Source organism: Rhea pennata, chromosome 4 (assembly GCF_028389875.1).
Source record: "Rhea pennata isolate bPtePen1 chromosome 4, bPtePen1.pri, whole genome shotgun sequence".
NCBI classification, from domain to species: Eukaryota; Metazoa; Chordata; class Aves; order Rheiformes; family Rheidae; genus Rhea; species Rhea pennata.
The window spans coordinates 28,073,783-28,092,951 of NC_084666.1; the positions used below are offsets into that span (position 1 = coordinate 28,073,783).

The 19,169-nt window shown below is 41.1% G+C and overlaps 1 protein-coding gene across 1 annotated transcript; it reads left to right on the forward strand.

Annotated features, from left to right (window-relative positions):
* Positions 1 to 6,045: 6,045 nt before the first annotated feature.
* NIPAL1 (NIPA like domain containing 1) lies at positions 6,046 to 17,391 on the forward strand (the record flags this gene model as incomplete). Its single annotated transcript, XM_062574519.1, has 6 exons — positions 6,046 to 6,133; positions 10,727 to 10,993; positions 11,935 to 11,991; positions 12,306 to 12,396; positions 14,187 to 14,347; positions 16,760 to 17,391. Coding segments are annotated over 6 exons (1,296 nt in total), but the record flags the coding sequence as incomplete, so codon positions are not given.
* Between the last annotated feature and the right edge of the window lie 1,778 nt (positions 17,392 to 19,169).

A 19,169-nucleotide genomic window follows, 5' to 3' on the forward strand; every position in this document is an offset into this window, starting at 1 on the left:
TTATTTTAATAGTCTAAAACTCAATTTCATATTATAATATTTAGAAATTTATTATGAAAGGTAAAGCAGATAAATGCTTCCTTTTGAGGTATGTTAATTTTTTATCATATTGTTTTTATTGTATCATCACAAATAGTTTGCTTTTACTATCCTGTTTTTTTTAATGTGACTACTATGATAAACACAATGTAAACATGATGTAAAAGGTATTTATATTAACTTCTATACATCAAGATATTTAAATTGCAAGAAAATGAAGGCAGCATTGTCCTTTTACAGGATTTTAGTGAATGGAGGATGAGCTACCATCTCTTATGCTCTTTTCTTTTATCTATTTCCCACTTTCTTATCGGCCCATCTTATTCACTTCTTTACTCTCGTTATTTTCAGAGAAGGCATATTTTTAGTAAGGACATCCAAGAACAAAACTTGGCCCAATGTAAAGATCTGCTTTTTTCTCTACTAAAATGAGCAAAAAAAAAAAAAAATACAGTGATGTTAAAATATGCACTGACTTGCAGCAAAATACCTGTATTTTCTAACATGCAAAAAGATTCCTTAACAGTTCTGCAGTAAGAAGTTTCTTACCTTGGTAATGTAGTCTGCTGCTTCTACTGGTGTTTTCAATCCTTTAAATCAGCCACATCTCCATACTAAATATGTACTGCCATCAATAAAAAATAAATATAATCAACATTTCAGACATAAATCCTTTATTGAGCTATTTCTCAAACTGCCAGTCTCATGTGCAGACTCTGAATTATTCCCAGGGAAGGACATGGCTATTAGAGGAGGATTTCCTTGACCTAGTGATGGATTTTGAGATTTAGAGACAGGTGAAAGTGACAGTGGCAGTCAACATTATCCCTCACCTGAGTAGAAGCTTACTAGTCCTGTGAACACGCACAAGAAATGTAAATATTGGAACACACTGTATTTTGTAACTATAAGAAAAAAATTTTAATGAGTATATATTCAGTGTTGTCTGCCAGTTCCCTTTTCTTTAATATTGCAGATAGTGTTTTGTTTTACTAATAGGTCTTCACTAGAACAGACAAAACACCATAAATGCAAGTTTTCTGTTAATTTCTCTGATTTTATCATATTGTCAAATAATAAGAAAAACAATTGTAAACTATTGATAACTTCTTAACTAAACTAACATAATTTTTACATTCCTGTGCTGATGCTTAAAAAACCCACTAGTTATGCATCTATATCTGGTGGAAAATATTATAACTTCTTTACTTTCAAGAGGAACATGTATGTAAGTTCATTCCAAATTTTAAAAAAAAGGAGAAGTGTATTTCTGTAGCCTAGCTGTTAGAATTTTCTCTGAATGAAAATCCTCTTGTATCATTACTTATACTCTTGGATTGTTCCCCCCCCCACCCTACCGAGGCAATGCAGAAAAACAAACATCTCACCAAACTCTCGGATTACCAAGCAGAAGTGCTGTTTTTACAGGATAGTAAAAGACTGTTTTCTCATAGGAAAAGGATCTAGTCTTTAATTTGGTGTAAAATGTTTACAGAGAAGTATTTAAAAGCTGACTTCTTGTTTCAGTTTTAACCCCACCAAACTCAACCAGAACTGTGCCAGAGCGTAAAGCTGCTGTCCTGATAATTGTCTCAAAACAGCTCTGACAAACCAATAGGAAACGAGGATGAAGCTTTAAGACACCAAACTAATCTTCAAATTTGGTATGGATTTGCCATATTGGCCCTTTTTTGTCCTTTGCTTCAAGCTTCATTCACAGTGCAAAGAGCATTTTACTACGCCACCACCAAAGGGAAAGTATCTGTGGTTCTCCTCCATTAGAAATGCGCACGAGTTCGTCTGCAGTGGCCATGCAGTCACGGAAGGCCCCAACATAAGGTATAACCTAGTGTACCTGGAAGGAGAAGTTGCTGAGGTATTTGCACACCTCAGCTTTCTCGTTTCGCTTCTGGGGCCCATGAAAATAAAAAAGGGAGTTTAATCGGTTCAGGTTTTTGATCTAGCATGTTTAACGTGGCCTGTTTTGGAGGGGGGAATAAAGCACTGCAGAGCATGAAATCTAGCCATGCGAATGTTTTATGCAGCAAAAGGAGTGAACATTCAAATTTAAAATGGTATCTTTATCCTGAGTCACAACTGAGATACAGCTAAAGTTGCTGCATTCTGTTTTAACTTTGTTTCACAGCAAGTAGAAGGCTGGACACCAGATCAGCCTGCGGAGCACAAGCGTAAGGCAGATTACCTTCTGTAACCGAGAGCAGAGGAGAGCCACATGGCTAGCATTTGCATGAACTGACTTAAATCTTGCAGCCCGAATGAGTGGTCACTCACAAGTAGATTGACAACTTGTAGCTTTTACCAGAAACCCAAAATGATGCTCAAAAGCATAGGTCAGCCTCTGCAGAGAAATACATCTGTTGCTACAGCTTTCTAATTCTGAAGACACTGGGCTTTCTTTAAGAGAATGCATGTTTGAAACTTAAAGATTATAAAGCGTTTTCAAAAATCAGTAAGAGACAATAAGGAAATGCATAAAACATTGTGCCCAGTGTAATCCAAGGTTTGTCAGGTACAGTAAGGTACCTAACATAACAAATGGAATAAGATGAAATCATCTTCCAGCTTCTAGTTTTTGTTTCAGAAGATAGCTCACTGTCATCTCTGAGGGGTTGAAACCCAATTCCTATCCTAAAACCATAGCTTTGAAAGGAATCCCTGGAGGCCAGCATATCTATCCAGTATTAAATCAGGATCAGTTTTACCTAGGTCCTTCTCACGGATCTTTGCCAGACCTGCAATTTAAAAGATCTCAGACAGTCTGTTCAGTGTTGAGCAGTTTCTGTGTGTGTGTAGTGGTATTAAGTTTTAGACGTATACCTGAATTCTGTATCACACAAACATCAAACTAATTGTGCATTCAACATCAAACAGTCCTCTGTTTGGTGCACATCTTTGTACAGAAGTTTGAGATGTCCAGCCAGACCAGGCGAGCCTGTGTCACGGTTCAAGCCCACACCACCAACAAAGGAGAAATGCCTTTTAACTCTGGCTGAAAACAGTCAGTCTTCCTTTAAAATCAGTAGTTTCTGTCTTGTCTTCTGTAAATATTGTTTATCTGTTTTACAATGGGGTTTTTCAAAGAAGTGCTCAAACTCAAGGGCTTGAGTCTTACTGGGTCACACCAGTTCCTTGTCTCTGATGGTGACCAGGAGCTCACTTTCGTGAGACAAGGTTTGCAGGACGAGGGCAAGTTGTGGATAAGCTCAATGCAGTGCCTGCTGTTCTGCCCTCCTTTAAAAATCAGTTACACAGTTGTCATTGACTTTGGTGACAATTAGATTAGTTTACTTTTTCTTCACAGGGATATTTTTCGTGTAGTTCTGCATTTCAGTTGAATAACCTTGACTCATGGGAGAATGACAGCAGTAATGGATTATTGTTCTAGGAAGCCAACTTTAATCTATTTTTGTGTCTTGCTTTGTCAGCACCTCTGTAATCTTCTCAATCCTATTAAAGATATCTTTAGTTTCAAACACCCATACCCAAAACACTAGATATATTATACATATGCATTTATGTGTAAATAAGCAAGTTTTAAGGGAACAACATTGCCTTAAAGCTTACTGTGCTGTAACTGGCTACATAGATGAGTGCTTAGACCGTGACTACGATTTCAGTAGGTTTATCTTCTGCAAATGGTTTATCTTCTTTCTCTTCTCTAGCATCGATATAATTTCAGCAGTGAAAGTAATGCTGGAGTGCTGTAACTGAGAAGGCTCCAAGACTATTTTGTATGGACCTCTGCTAAGGAGAATTCAGTGCCATAAAGTGCAATTAGCCCTAATGAGACTTGGTGACAACAAAAACACCAGTGCAAACAGTGTCTCCACCAGTAGGTGGTACTGTATTTTTAGTTTAATGTTACATCGGAGCTTGATGGGCAGGGAAAAACTGGAAGCAATTTCAGATGTGTCCTGATGCGTTAGAGGCCGGAATCTGAAAGCGCTGTGCAGACTTCAAGGTTTCTGCAGACCTCAGTGCTACCTGGCACACAAGACGGCACCACGTGGCATTTCAAAAGGCTGTGTGGAAGCCTTTTACCAGCATCTTCCAGGTCCAGATCCTGATTTTTATATAACCACTCTGTAGGTGGATTAGCGCTTTTGCAATAGTGCAAGCACTGGGGTTGGCCGTGCCTAGCAGTGTTACTTGTGTGCCTGGGGCAGAACCTGCGATGAGGCTCCTCTGCGCTACCCTGTTGCGGGGCAGCTTGAGATGTCCTTCCTCCCCCCAGACTGGAACCGGCGAGCAACAGCGGGGCTGCCCGCCCGAGAGCTCTCTGGGATAAAACAGGTGGTCCTTCAGTGCCACCAGGGTAAAGAGCGGGTGCGGTGACTTTACAGCGCCGCTGGTAGCTCTGAACGGTCAGTTAGGATTTCCATTTAGCAGAATTTTATTTCAAGCTAAAATAACACAGCAAATCTAGGCTCGTTGCACAGAAAAAAATGGTGCTAAAAGTTTCATACAGGCAAAGCTGATTCCACTGAGATTCAGTCTCTTTATTTCAAAGAAAATCGTCAATATACAACATTGTCACTGAAGAGAAGTGGTAGAAAATCCCTGCAGTTAAAACTGATTTCATACCTCTAGCCTTTCTCTAGCCTTTAAGAAGATGTTGTCTATGCCTCTCTAAGGTGTATGAGTGATCTTTTCACTGTAAGCGCAGCAATTTAATCGTATTGCACTGCAATCAACAAGCAGCAGTTTTTGTACCGGTGGAAGTTTTTTTTCCCTTGCTGGTAATGTTGTTCTCCAAATTTTTAGACTGTGCTTTTTAAATACTATTTAAGATTACTGCTCTTTTGTATTAGTAGTCTGTGTTTTAGAAATGTTATAGCAGAGAAGTGAAACTCTTTTTATAAGGTAGTCTTATCTAATATCCTGCAGGTGGTTCAGACCACCTTCTACAGAAGTTCTTGTAATAAATATAGACATTGTAAAGATAAACTGGATAGATAACAGAATGCACTTAAAGAAATAGGACATGCTCCTTTTCTCCTAAAACAGCCAGCACTGTTTGTGTGTTAAAATAAACACAGAAGTCAAAAATCAGAACTAAGACATCCAAAGCGATCTCTCAGTCTAGCTCCACGACTGCAAAGCCAAGGAACCCTAAGGCAGGGAAAAATGAGTCAATAAACTTTGGGGAAAAAACAAACAAACAAAAAAAACCCTTAGGTGCTATGCTCTTAGACGCGATTACAGCTCTGCTAGACTCAAGCCCACATGTCTTTGGGGTGCCTTGCGGAGGTGTGGAGAATTTGCAGCTTTGTTTAGCTCGCCCTGTGGTCTGCGCCTGGTAAAAATCCTCAGACTGTCCCAGGAATTTTGCAGTATGCTCAGAAACGCTAAGTTAGCACGTAATGGCCTATTAAGGCATACATTTTGTGTAACGTCTTTTGCTTAACAATGTTAAAAACAAAGTTTTCGACTTCTACTTTGAAACTATTGGTTGGGTAATGCAGACAGCTGTTTCTTACGGCAGCAGAGAGCCTGTTCAACCACAGGGACTCACCTCAGGGTAACTCCCACCGGGAGCTGCACTAGTTTGCAAAGTGGGATGCTGCGATTGCTCCAGGCGGGTGAAACTGCCCCGCTGCAGAGACGGAGCGGCCGGGGCCAGCGCAGGCAGCCCATCGCACGCTGCACAGGGTCTTACGTTACCACCACCGCCTCTTCTCCGGGGCAGCAAGGAGTGCTGAAACTTGTCCCGTACAAATAAATAACGCCGAGGTGCCCCAGGAGAGAGCCCTCCCCCCTCTGCTCAGCAGCGCGGTGGGCTCGCAGCAGGCGGTACCCACGCTCTGCAGGAGCGACCCGGGGCTTTACAGCCGTCTGCAAGCACCGAAAAGCCGCCGAGGGGCTCTCCTGAGGTCCTGCCCGCGGAGGGCTCTCGGCGCCCGCCTGCGGCTCGCTGCGAGCCCGGGGCCGGGGCGGGGCGCGCCCAGGTGCGCGCCCAGGTGCGCGGCGGCGGGCGGAGCGCCGAGCCCCGGCCCCGGCCCCAGCCGCCGCCCGCAACCCGCAGCCATGGGGCAGCGAGAGGCGCTGCCCGCCCCGCCGCCCTGCCGCCCAGGTGGGTGCCCTGCGCGGGGCGCGGAGGGGGCGCGGCGCTGCCGCGGCCCGGCTGCCCCGGCCGGGCTCTCCGCGGGGCCACCGCGTGCGCTGGGAACCGGCTCTCTGAAAGGGGTGTGTGTGTGTGGGCGGGGGGGTCTTGTTTTGTTTAACCCGTGCGGCCGGGGCTGCCGGGTGCAGCTCTCTCTTCAGCACCTTCCTCTGCATTTTTGCAAGCGTCGCCGCGCCAGGCTGCGCTTGGCCAAAGCGGGTTTGTATCTGGCAGGCAGCTAAAGGAGGCTTTTGGCTTTCTGATGTAGGCGCAGTGAGCTGACTCGGGAGCACGGCAGAAACGAGGTCTGTCATCAAAACGAGTAGTTTGTAGATGATTTTTTAGCTCGGTATCTTCCACCTCCGGGTGAACAGTGAGGAGGCTCTCACTGAAGCGCTGCAGGGCATGCTAGTCCGGAGCTTTCGCAGCGCCGCAAACTTGGCTAGATGAGTTACTTGACTGTCTGCAGCACCTGTTAGCAGGTAGTATTCCGGTGTTTGAGAAAACTTTTCTCAGAGATACCTTAATCTTGAAGCCGCTTTTGAAGTTAAGCGGTAGCAGCTTTAGCTCGGGATGGCTCTGTGTTACTCTCAGCCTTGAGTCAGGGCTCGGGATACCTGTTTCCGCAAGGAGGGGTTCTGGTGGCAGGTTTGCGTTTGGATTTGTTGACATTTCAGGCCGGGGAGGTGAAACCAGCTTAGCTGCAGAAACTGGGCGCTACGCAAGCCCAGCTTCCTCTCGTGTTTGTCACCTTCCTCAGTCCTTCCAGCCGTGATCTTGAGGCTATTAGCAACGGGTGACAACTGCTCAGTTGCTCCTTTGAGGTATGAAGTGACATCTCTTTACAGGCAAGTGGAACAAATGATACAACTTAAAAACTGGATGAATTTGAACGTAACGATCAGATCGCAGCTGTTCCGAGTGACTCTTCACAGCTGGCAGACAGGACACCTTCACAGAGGGACACCGGAGCCTTAGTTCAAGCGAGCAGAGCTTGCCTTTCGGGAGGGAAAGGAGCATCTCCTGTGGCAGTCGCAAGGAGAAAAAGCTTTTATTCACGTGCGCTGCTGCTGTGCTGTACTTGGCTGAACTAAAATCAGTTGAAAAACTCGTAGTAATGTCATTACCGGGAAGAGAGTAAGCCTGCAAATCATCCCCAGCTAAATGAAGGGTTACCATTCGCAAAAAGGGTGAGAACGAGGTTGCTTTTCTGCACCACAGTGACTCAACACACCAGCAGAAAGCTCCCTTTTCAGTCTCACGTGGCTGAAAGCCAGTACTTGTCAAGAGTTTTTTTTTTTTTTTTGTCTTGATTTATTTTAATTAGAGAGAACTGTTGCTGCCTCTCACATAAAGCTCGCAGTCACTGAGTGATGTTACAGTCTTTGTCAGTCCTGTTTAGCACCCTTATACTAAGTTAAGCAATACACTGAATCGTTAGTTCTCCCTTTCTCGCTTTCTCTTCCTCTTTTTTTTTTTTTTTTTATGTTAACCGATTTTCTTTGAAGCTTTTGTTTTGCTAAAGCTACCTTTCAGCAACGCAATTAAAGTGGTGTTATATTGCAGGTTGTTAAAATACTACCTTATCTGTAGAAGCCCCCCTTTCTTGGAGGGTCTCTTGCAGAATCCATGGAGAATGGACTAGACCTGCTAGCAAATATGTAGATTTTCTTGCATGTGTTTTTTTTTTTTTTTTTTTCTAACCAGATGGAGGCTGAGAAATTCCAACCCTTGTTTGGGATTTCTGGACATGCAGCGGAAGTGGCTCTGACCATACTGCAGTGCATTTAGGAAATCTTGAATGTCCCCAGCACACACGCTGCAGAGGTGATCTGTGCATGTGCGGTGGACGTGCAGCAGCTCAAGGTTGTGCTGGCTTATCTTTGCTTGCATTGGTCTGGAAAAATCCGTTTGGCAAAATTTAGCAAACATAACATCCTTCGCTTTTTTTTTTCTAATGTTGAAGAAATTCAAACTAGAGGTAAAACTTTTGTTTCTGATACCTAATTAGTGCCCCTATGCCAGCTCTCTTAACTACTTAATTATGTGGTTGAAAATAGACATATTACTACTGTATTTCATCTTATACATAAGGCTTTCTTCATTTTTCTATAATATATACAAGAGTTTGCTGCAGAGCAGTTGACTGCCTATCTTCAAGCACATTCGGTTCACTCTGTGATAAAACAGATTGGATAATTCTGCATTTGAGGCTTTTAAGAAAAAGGGGGGGGAAATGGGGGGAGGAAAACAACATAAAAGCAGCACCTAGAGCAGCAGCAGGGCTTGCCGAGGCCAAAGAATAGGAGGGGAATGTGAGAGGACAAACCAGGAACGAGTCTGCTGATAAACCTCAAAGCAAGAGTGGAAGGAAGAGGCTGTCTGAGCGGAGAATTTCAGAGCTACTGACAAGGGAGGGCTCCCCCGAGCATGTATGAGGGTGCTTTATTGAGTGTCTCAGGTCTGTCTAGTCTAACACAGCCTTAATTTCTCAGTATGAAGGCCCGAGACTTTCTGAAAAGCTAGCATTATTGTTTTTTACAGAGGAAGCAGCTGAATCGCACTTATATTCTGTATTCAAGTAAGAGCGAAGGGATTTCATTCAGGGGCAACGTCGCCGTTCTTTTGCCTTGCCCTGATGTGTGTTAGCAAGAAAGACTTTTATGCATAATTGACTTATCCTTAATTTTCTTTTGCAAAATAACTTTTAACTTAAGTATATGCACAAAAAAAAATTCTAAGATTGTGGAAGTTCTTCAGGATTTTAAAATACTTTCAGTGATAAATGCAAATCTTTATTTTTATGTTATCCAGTTGCAGCTTCTAGAAGTGGTAAGATGGCAAAATACTATTCTACATAGTATGCAAAAATAGTTTCATATGGTTGTGAAGTACTTTAATCTTATAATTTTCATCTGCAAGATGTAGAGATAACCATCCTGTAAAACCCTTTTTACAAAGTCAGGCTTAGCAATACAAAACAAGTCCTGTTGCAATGAAACTCTCCTGGCAAACAAGGAAATGTGATTGCACAACCTGAAAATAAAATAACTTACTGTAATATGTTTGTACTGTATGTGGACAGAACAACTGAAAGAACTATTCCTTGGTTTTTTATTTGTAAATGATGGCATCTCGCAGTGTTAACATCAGCTTTGTCAGCTGCGAATGAAGAAATCCTGTCAAAGTTCAAATCGTTTTTAATACTTTCTGTATGCTCAAGTATTCCTCCTAAGCATTAGGGGAACCAAGCTGGCTTATTGTTAACTGTGTAGTAAAGTACTTCTGATAGAACATTAATATTTCAATAGGTTGGATATGAACAGACTCAGAGGCACATTTTTTCTACCCACTCTCTCCATGATTTTGGAGAGAGAGAGAGAGAGAGAGAAGAAAAAAAATAAGCTAGTGTATTACAGATGAGCAACATAGCAGATAAATCCTTTATGTGTCATTTTAATTACAGGGGAAATGGGGAAAAGAAAATTGTGTTGCATCAAGTCCCTTGTGAATCACTAGGGATAGTGCTTTTGTACTTCTGCATCAGCTCTTTCGTGTTTTAATGCATCTTAGCAATTAATCCTTGTTTCCAAAAAGGCTTTTCTTGAAAACTGTTCCAGTGTGGATTCTGCGATCCGTGCTGCTTGAGTGCTGGCAATCTATCTTGAGAAACCTATGAAACTTCCTGCATTAACTACTGGAAGCCCTGTTGCACCATTGCTGTCTCTCTCCCCTCTTTCCCATGCAAAATAACTATACATTCTGTTCTCAGAAATGCAATACCTCCTTTTCCTTTAAAAACTACACCCAGGCTAGTTGCAGTGGTGTCATTCCTACGGGCTGCCAGGGTACTGATGCTGAGGAGGTTTGGCCGATCAGAAAGCTGTAGCCTCAGTGTTAGCTCGCCGCGCCCTGCAGCCACGTTGCAGGAAGATGGTCCCTCGCCAATGGGGTCCTCCTCCGTTTGCATGAGATTGGGGTTAAATGAAAGTTTCTGTGAGTTGTAACGAGGCCTCCGCCCAAAAAGTTCACTACTGGTTAAAGATCTGTCTTACGTGGTGGTACTAAACATTTCTAATAAAATATATTAGTGCCCATATGCAGCAAGAGTTTGCTAGCTGTATAGGGTTTTTTATTCTTCATCTGTCATTCCCAGATCTCTGTTACAAATGTAAAAATAGAAGCCTGGAGTATTAGGAGGTTTATTCTGTACACAGGTGTATGTTTGTGTTTTGGGCATGTGGTCTTTGCACAACACCAAAGACCACTTTCTTTTTGAACTTTCAGGTTAGCCTTTAAAATTTCTAGTGGAATTTTACATCGAAAGGAATGCAACAATAAAATATGATTTAACATTGCCCTAGTGGCTTGACTGAGCCAAAGTCGTGCAAAAGATGTATAAAACAAGGCACGTGCCTGTGATGTACAGGGATGGCTGAACACCTTGGGACCAACCAGGAACGTGTACCTTAGGTGGATTAAGGAGTGCACGGAGCTCAGACAGGATTCTTTGGAGCTGCGCCTGGCTCACGCGTCCTTTCCCATCCCCTCTCCTCCTCCCAGGTGCCGTGCTCCCCTTGCCTTGCCACGACTCTTACCACGCGTGGTGCCAGATCATCAACGTGTCCGCACCCCGCTCCTCTTTCCTCAGCTCCGTGGACAAGACTCTCAATGAAACGAGCCGCAGCGTCTCCGCGCTTGCGGGCAGCAGGTGCCGGCTCTATGTCGGCTTGGCTTTGGCAATAGGTTCCAGTATCTTTATTGGAGCCAGTTTCATTCTGAAGAAGAAGGGCCTGTTGAGACTGGCCACCAAAGGAGTCACCAGAGCAGGTAAGCAGTGTTTTCTGGCTCACTCTGGCAGGAGATAAAAATATAATATTGTTTCTCTGCACGTGGCTAAAAGGACCAAGTTTTCTAAATTCTTACGGATATGGGGGCAACTTGAGTGTTAAATATAGTAAATTGGTAGTATTTCCTCCCTGACAGTAGTTAGATACCAAAGGAAGTTCTCATCCTTCATCCCCCTGCCCCACTTCTTTCCCTGCTTCATTTGAGATGGGAAGGCTCGAGACAGTAACAGTCTAGTTCTTTCTTTAAAAACAAAAAGTGCAATGAGCTGTGCAAAAAATACTTTAAAAAGTTTCCACAGTGATCCAACTATTGCTCCGAGATGCAGTGCTAGAAAAATGTGGAGAACTTTTACAAATTCCCTTAGACTAATCTCATGCTTCCCTTTGTATGGTATCTTAATATATAGCATTAGCAGTTTTTTCCTTGTTTTTGTTGTATTTATTGCAAAATCTACTGTTCCAGGAGATTTGGATATTTGGGGGCAGAGGGAAGATACTGGATGTACAACTTGTTTACACTTTGTGTGAGGAAAAATCCATGAGCGAAGTGGCATTTAATTTGAATTATAAGCAGAGTCCAAATGCAGCTGCACATGAATATATTGCATTTGACCTCGGAAAGAATTTCAGAATATTTTCTAACCTCATTAACAATCTTCACAAACGTTTTGCTTTTGCTTAGAATCTTTCCTCCATGTATATTTAGTCAAATATCATTTTCCATAAGTACAGTCACAAAGTAAGTAGAGTGCCTAATAAAAATATCAGTCAAAACCAGGCAAAATATTCTTCATGTCACATCCAGGTAATATGCTATTTCAATACTTTGTATGATTTAATGAAAATGTGAAGCTGTAATATTGTTTATTATAATAAAGTAATCTTTTTCTTCTAAGATAAGATCTTGTTTTCTCTTTTCAGGACAGGGTGGATATTCTTATTTGAAGGAATGGCTTTGGTGGGCTGGATTACTGTCAAGTAAGTCACCTCCTTCCTTTCATGCTATATATAAATGCTACCTAAAACACTGTTTTAAGTAAATTTATTCTCTGTCTTTTCATTCATCTCACCTAAAAGCAATTTATTTGCAATTACCTTTATATTAAAAACCATTCTGGTATCCCACATCTCAAGTATTTTGTTTGCTGCTCGGAGCTCTCTGCACAGCAGTACCTGCTCCTTAATAGTCAGGCAAAAGCAGCGGAGCTGCTACAAAATGCTCACAATGGTATTCCTTTTACCTTTTCCCTCCTCTGAACTTAATTGCAATCCAAATGTTTTTTCATCTGCAGTGGGATTAGGAGAAGCTGCCAACTTTGCTGCCTACACCTTTGCGCCTGCAACCTTGGTCACTCCCTTGGGCGCGCTGAGTGTTCTTATAAGGTTAGTGCAGACTGGAAGCAAACTTTTAAGAAAGAACCATTCACTATCTGAAGAAAAAATTATGTCTGAAAGTAGAAAATTTTTAATAAGAAAAGTGAAGAACAAGTCCAGACCAAAAAAAAAAAAATCACTTCTGCTCCTTGGTGGAAAGATCTCTTTGCTGAATATCTTGGGTAGAGGGAATGAAAAGTGTTGTTCTGAAGACCAGCATATGCCTTCCCAACAATATTCCACATATATTTTAAGCTATTTCTCATCAGTATATTCTAGATGCACTGCTGCTGCTTAGTGGTAGAAGATTTTGTTTATCCCGTTCTAGAACATGTAGAGAATTTAGCTTTCCTAAAAAGTCATATATCGTTCTTTAGTTTTAACAACACTTAGAAGAATATATATTGGCCCATTAAAATATTTCCAAAAACATTTCTTCTTTTATAAGAGGATAACTTCATTTCAAGGTATATTTAATATGCATTTGAGGTTTCCTTTTGGTTTCATTTTTTCCTTTTCCAAGTCCTTCAGGAAAGAAGGCAAAGAAAATGTTAATGTTTTAATATCCACAGTTAAAATTCATGTTTCTTTTGAAATATGAATGCCCTTCAAACAGTCGTTACCTCCAGCGTTTGAAGAAATTCCCAAATACTTGAGCAAACACATGAATAAGGTTAACATAGAAGCAGAGAAGACATGGATTACATTGACATCTAACTTTCCAGAAAATAATTAACAACATTGAATTATTGTAATTTAAATGTAAAGCTATTATTTTTAAGGGTTTAGTATACTTCATGAAGCATTGTGTTTAAAACTAAGGCAGTTTTTTTTAAGAGTCTTGTAGTAAGCTGTTAAAAATACAGATGTTTTTTGAAGATAAAACCAGTGTAACTCAGTCACCTACAGATGTGCTGTGATTGGGGTGTAGGTAGCTGCACGCTCACTGGCTGCTGCTTCTCAAAACAGGCCAAGTTTTAACTGCCTCCCCTTTGATGTGGGTAGCAAGCTTCCAATTTTCATGAAAATGAGAAGTCGTGAGAACTAAGTATCAGTGAGATCTTTGCCCTTCTGCAAAACTGAGCTGTAGTTTAATCGATGGGTTGAAAAAATACCCATTAACTTGTGTGTGTGCGTGTGTGTGTATGTGTTTTGTTGTGTTTTTTTTTTTTTTTTTTTGTGAATTTTCACTCGCGGTTAAGCCTGTTCCTCTGCCTCAAGCTGTGCAGTAGCTGGCTAAAGAGCTGCACCATGAAGTCACCCTAATTGGGCCATATTATCTTCAGGTTGTATCTCAAAGCTCTTGGAGAGCCCAAGGCCAGCCCTCCTCAGAGAGTGAGAAGTGCCTCCACTGTGTTTCTTTGCCTGGCAAGAACTCAAGGAAAGGGTTAAGGAACAATTTCCTAACCTTTCTTGCATTCGTTCTAATGCCAAGTGAAATGGTTTAAGCCATTTTCTGACAAAATCAGCAGCTCCTGTGGTCATCTTACAGGTACGTGAGGCTGCTGTGTGAGTAATGCACACTTCTTAGTCAGGCTTGATGGATAATGAGAATTTTCTCGAGCAATTCTGACCCTTTATCACCTGGAGGAAAAGGAATTAGGGTTGCTAAAAGCCTCCACTGATCTTCTTGCAGAGCTTCTTAAAACTTCAGGCAAGTAGAGTAGTTTGATTATTTCAGACTGGTTCCTATGTATCCAAGTTCAAGAGATTTTGAATTATTGTCATGTTAGCAGCATGTTTTGAAAGTCTCGCGCAGCTGGTGGAGCTGAACCTTCTGTTTGTATTTTGCCCAACAGTGCTATATTGTCCTCTTACTTTTTAAATGAGAAGCTGAACATCCACGGAAAGCTGGGCTGCATACTGAGCGTTCTGGGGTCTACGGTCATGGTTATTCATGCCCCCGAGGAGGAGGAGGTCACCTCATTAGATGAGATGGAAGTAAAGCTGCAAGATCCAGGTCTGTAGATAACCTGCAATATTTCATGCAAAATGCTATGTGACAGACTTTTGTGCATTCTTACCTCCCTGGATCTGTTCATGAGTGAATTGGATTGAATTTTATGTGATTGCCATGAAATTAAGATTTCTTTTGATAAGAAATGGAGCTTAGTATTTCTGTTACTGCCTTGTTTACCGTATTCACATTTTGGATGTGAATGCATGCAGGCTTTTATGTATAGACACTAAGAATTTCTGAACAAATAGGAACCTGGTTTTATGGTTTTTATGTGGTTGTGGAGGTATATGTGTATCTTCATTCTCTGCACTTACCGTTAATACTGCATTAGCCAGAGTAACAGTAGATGGGCAGTTTTATGTTCTGAGAAGGAGATTGTAATGCGGTGTCTAAATGTCCCTATAAGCTGCCTTGCCGAGGAAGGCAGCAGCCTGCATGTGAAGGCAGGGGCTGGGCAGAACCGGTGCGGGGACCTCGCGGTACGAGTGGTGACTAATCCTTGCTCTGTTGTAGGTTGCTTGACTGTGACTGTAGAAAGTGCCAAAGTTCATCTCCTTTAATGTGCAAATATTCCTGGAATACACAGAATTAAAGCTGCTGCCTTTATTCCTTAAGTTGTTCATAACCTGTGCTTTTACAGCACGGATAGAGTACATAATTAATGGTTAATATTTACAATGCCCCAGTGAAACACAATGTCATAATGTGGTCTTAATGTTTGTTGCAGATCCTTAAAGAACTGCACGGAAAGTAACCTGTTTCTTCTGTCATAAATATCAGCAAATACAGGAATGAAACTTTACATATATATATATATATATATATGTATAAATTTACAGTCTAATATTTTCCAATGCATGGCATGCAACCTGCTGGATATCGTGTAATATAATTTAAAGATTTGCATGCCACCTAACACATGTATGTCTACCAGCATAGACGTTTTATCTAGACATTCAAAATACACTTAACTAGATATTTAGTATAGAATAATGTTACCCTAGAATACTATGTTTGTGCACAGTATGTGGACCTTTGAGGGGAGATTCATCCCTGAACACATCTAGATGAGCTTCCTCTCCTCTCGCCATTTGCTTTGTCATATTCTTAGCTTTTATGATAACCAAAGATCAGAACAGAGAAGAGCAGGGGCTTGCATATGCTAGATGTGTAAGGATAATCTGGAAAGTAAGAAGTACAGCAATCTTTCGTACTTCTGACTTCAGTTAGAGAGTGAATTACTTCAGATTTCCTTCTCCACCTGTAATACTGATTTACTTATGGTGTATACAGAGGCTGGAAATTGATTAACTGTTTTCACAGACTTTGAGTATGCAAAGACTGGCTAAGGAAAGCGTGAACACTGTAGAAGCATTTGGGTCCCTCAGGAACAACTCCAAGAATTTAGCAGGACCCAGACAGGATGGTCCCAGCTGCAGAGCTTTCTGGGGCTGCTTCTGCCGAGAGCCCACAATCCCCTAAAATCACTACAAACACAGAGCTTCCCCGTGCGTGTCTTAACATGTTTCCAAGGATACAGACTTAAGAGCAGTACCTCTTATATGGCTTCTTGCAGGTTATTTGGCTAAGGGAGGATGTACTACCTCTTCCTTCCCTTTCAACTCTGTGAGGGGATGAAAGGCTCCATAACTCAAGTTACCTCCACTTTAAACAGAAAACAGCTTTCAGTTATCTCCACTTAAGCCATTCCTTAACTTACTCCATTTAAATTGCTATCTAGCTCTGAGGTCTACTTACAGCCTTGTTCCGAGTAAGTCAGTGTTCATATTAAATTAAATAAATTTATCTGGGTTGAGAGTCATAGGGTAGATATCAAAAGCTAAAGTGTATTTGAGAAAGGCAGGAATTTCACATGGAAAAATGCAGCTTAGAACAAAAATGAGGATCTTCATTTCTTCATTTAACTAGGTTCATCTCTTGGACTCAACAACCACAAAAAGCTCCACAGTTACTTTTTTTTTTTTTTTTTTTTTTTTTTTAAGGTATTGTTAATCTCTGTTCACATACTTTTCTCAAAGGCTCTGTACTTACTCCTTCAAATGGAGGAGAGCTGCTTTTTAATGAAAAAGAAATAACTTCTCTCAGGAGATTGAAGAGACTGTCGCCACTTCATCAGTCTCATAAAATATTTTCTCTTGTTTTTGTGTGAATCAATACAAATAGTCCAGTAACATGTTTGGTGTCAAACATTCTAAATATGAAATATATTTCTGGATTAATTTCCCTGAAAGTGTTAAATGGGTAGAGCTGCAATGAACTTATTCATAGAGAAGCGTTAGAGAAATAGAATAATTTTTTATCGTGTACTTGAGCATAGTTTGATATTATCTCATGTTTATTACTCTTCTTTTCCTCTTATTCCTCTTTTCCTCTTTTTCCTCTTTCATGCAGCGTTTGTTGCATTTGCTGCTGTCATAACAGCCATTGCCCTCGTGCTGATTTTTATTGTGGCTCCGTGGAGAGGTCAGACAAATATATTGATCTACATTTTAATTTGTTCAGTCATTGGTGCCTTCTCTGTCTCATCTGTGAAAGGCCTGGGCATTGCCATTAAGCAAATGCTGGAGGGGAAGCCAGTTTATCGCCATCCACTGCTTTATGTTTTGGTGGGAATCTTAGTGCTCTCGGTCAGCACTCAGATCAACTATCTCAACAAAGCACTGGACGTGTTTAATACGTCTCTAGTGACACCTATTTATTATGTGTGCTTCACCACTACGGTGGTAACGTGCTCCATCATCCTGTTCAAGGAGTGGAACAGCATGGACCTGGGGGACATCATTGGCACCCTGAGTGGGTTCTGCAGTATCATCATAGGCATTTTTCTCTTGCACGCTTTCAAAAATGCTAATATCACCTGGAATCAGTTGATGTCCACGGTTGTAAAAGAATCTTCATTGCCATACCATGAGTACGAATCCTGTCATACCTTGCTGGAGAACATGGAAAGCCCAACTTTGGCACATGAAGAGGACAACGTTTTATTCAGTCAAGGAAGATCTCAAGCAGCCGTTCTTCAGTGAAGTACCATGAACTGCAGGTTTGGCCCACCTACACCCATCAGAGCACTCTTCCTTTCCACAGTCCTCTGGAAGACCATCTATGAAGTGAGTTAAGTGTGGGATACTCCTTTCTGTGCTTGGAAAAGTAGCCAGCAGTTGGTAGAAATGAATGAAAAGGTTCAATAATTAACATGACAGACAGAAACCTGGTGGAGATTATACATTGACAATAAATAGGTTTGTCCAGTTTCTATATGTAACATTATCTGTTGTAGAATTTTATTAAAAAAATTGAAAGCTTTCTAAGCTATCTTTACAAAATGCAGTTTTTCCATCATGATAAAAATTAATGTCCTTGCTAAAGTAACAAGTAGTCTGTTATCTTAGTAATGACCTTGATATTTCAGGCTCTCTTTATGTATTTATAATTCATTGCCAAGTAAACTTGTAGATATTCTACCTGAAGGGCATTCACTGGAGGTATAATATGAAGAAAATGCTGTCTAATTCTTTTAGCTTTTAATATCAAATTTTATGTAAGATTTTCTTTTTTACTTTTGAGTGTCAATGAACCTTGCATGGGTGTTGCACAAAAAAGTTATGAAATGTGGTTCTCAGTAATCGGTCTCCTTCAACCTCTTTTTTTCAATAGCAAAGTTCTAGCTTATTTTAACCTTAGGAATCCTTAACTCTCCAAATCCCTGAATGCACTTGTACCACAGCCAAGTTACAATTCAAAAAAAAAAAAAAAAAAAAAAAAAAAAAAAAACCAAAAAAAAAAAAAAAACACAGCTGCTTATGGGCCTGTTGCTGTTCACTTTTTAAAAATTACTTAAGATGAAAGAATACTTTATTCAAAGGCAGCAAACCAATATGTGCAATAAATTTCCACCCTTCGCTTTATATTACTCTGAGGCAAAAGAAAGGAATTCCTTTATTTCAGTACTTTCACCTAATATTGTCATCTATACATCAGAACCCAGTTAGTTAAGCTTTAAAATTTTTCTGCTCTTCCGGAAGAGTACCAGTTTCTCTATTTTGTTATAAAGGCAGAATTCCCTTCCAAACAGTGCTGTTTCTGAAAAATACTAGGTAAAGGAAGGGCTGCAAACAGTGGTTGAGAAACATCCCACCATTAATGTAAGTGTTTTTCTTTGGCCTGTTCTCCTTTTCTGAAAATGAATGTTCACCTCTGTTAGATGCTTTATCTCTTAATCTACTATATTCCTTGAAGATTTGTATCTGTACGACTGTTTATTCCTCAGTCGTGGTCACTGATCTTTATCTCATAAAACCTTGCGCCATCCACGTTTTACTCGCCCCCCTCCCCTGCGTTTCCACTTCTCGAGCACGGAGGCCGCCCCGGCGGTCAGCACAGGCAGCCCGTCCGCAAAGCAGCATTTCCACCCCTCGGGATTTTAAATGCAAGTTCGGCACCTTCCTCAGAGGATGCCAGCGCGGAAGCACGAAAGATGGACTGATCAAAAATGTATTTTGATTTTTATACGCAGACTGGAACCTCCTTATAGCGAAGGCTGTGCGTTCCCCAGCTTGCAAGGGGTGGAGCGAAAGCTGGCGCTTCAGGTGCAGGCAGGGTTGTGCTAAGCAAAAGCTCGTCGCTGCCTTGCAAGAACAAAATGGTCACTACGGATATCTCATGTTTGCACTGTGCAAAGTTTAATAGGGGGCTAAAATTGACGCTGATGTCATGTATTTAATTTTTGAAAAATGTTTGAAATCTCTCTGGTTACTTACATTCCCCCTCTTTTAATGATGTTTTAGAAGCTACTGAAAACTGG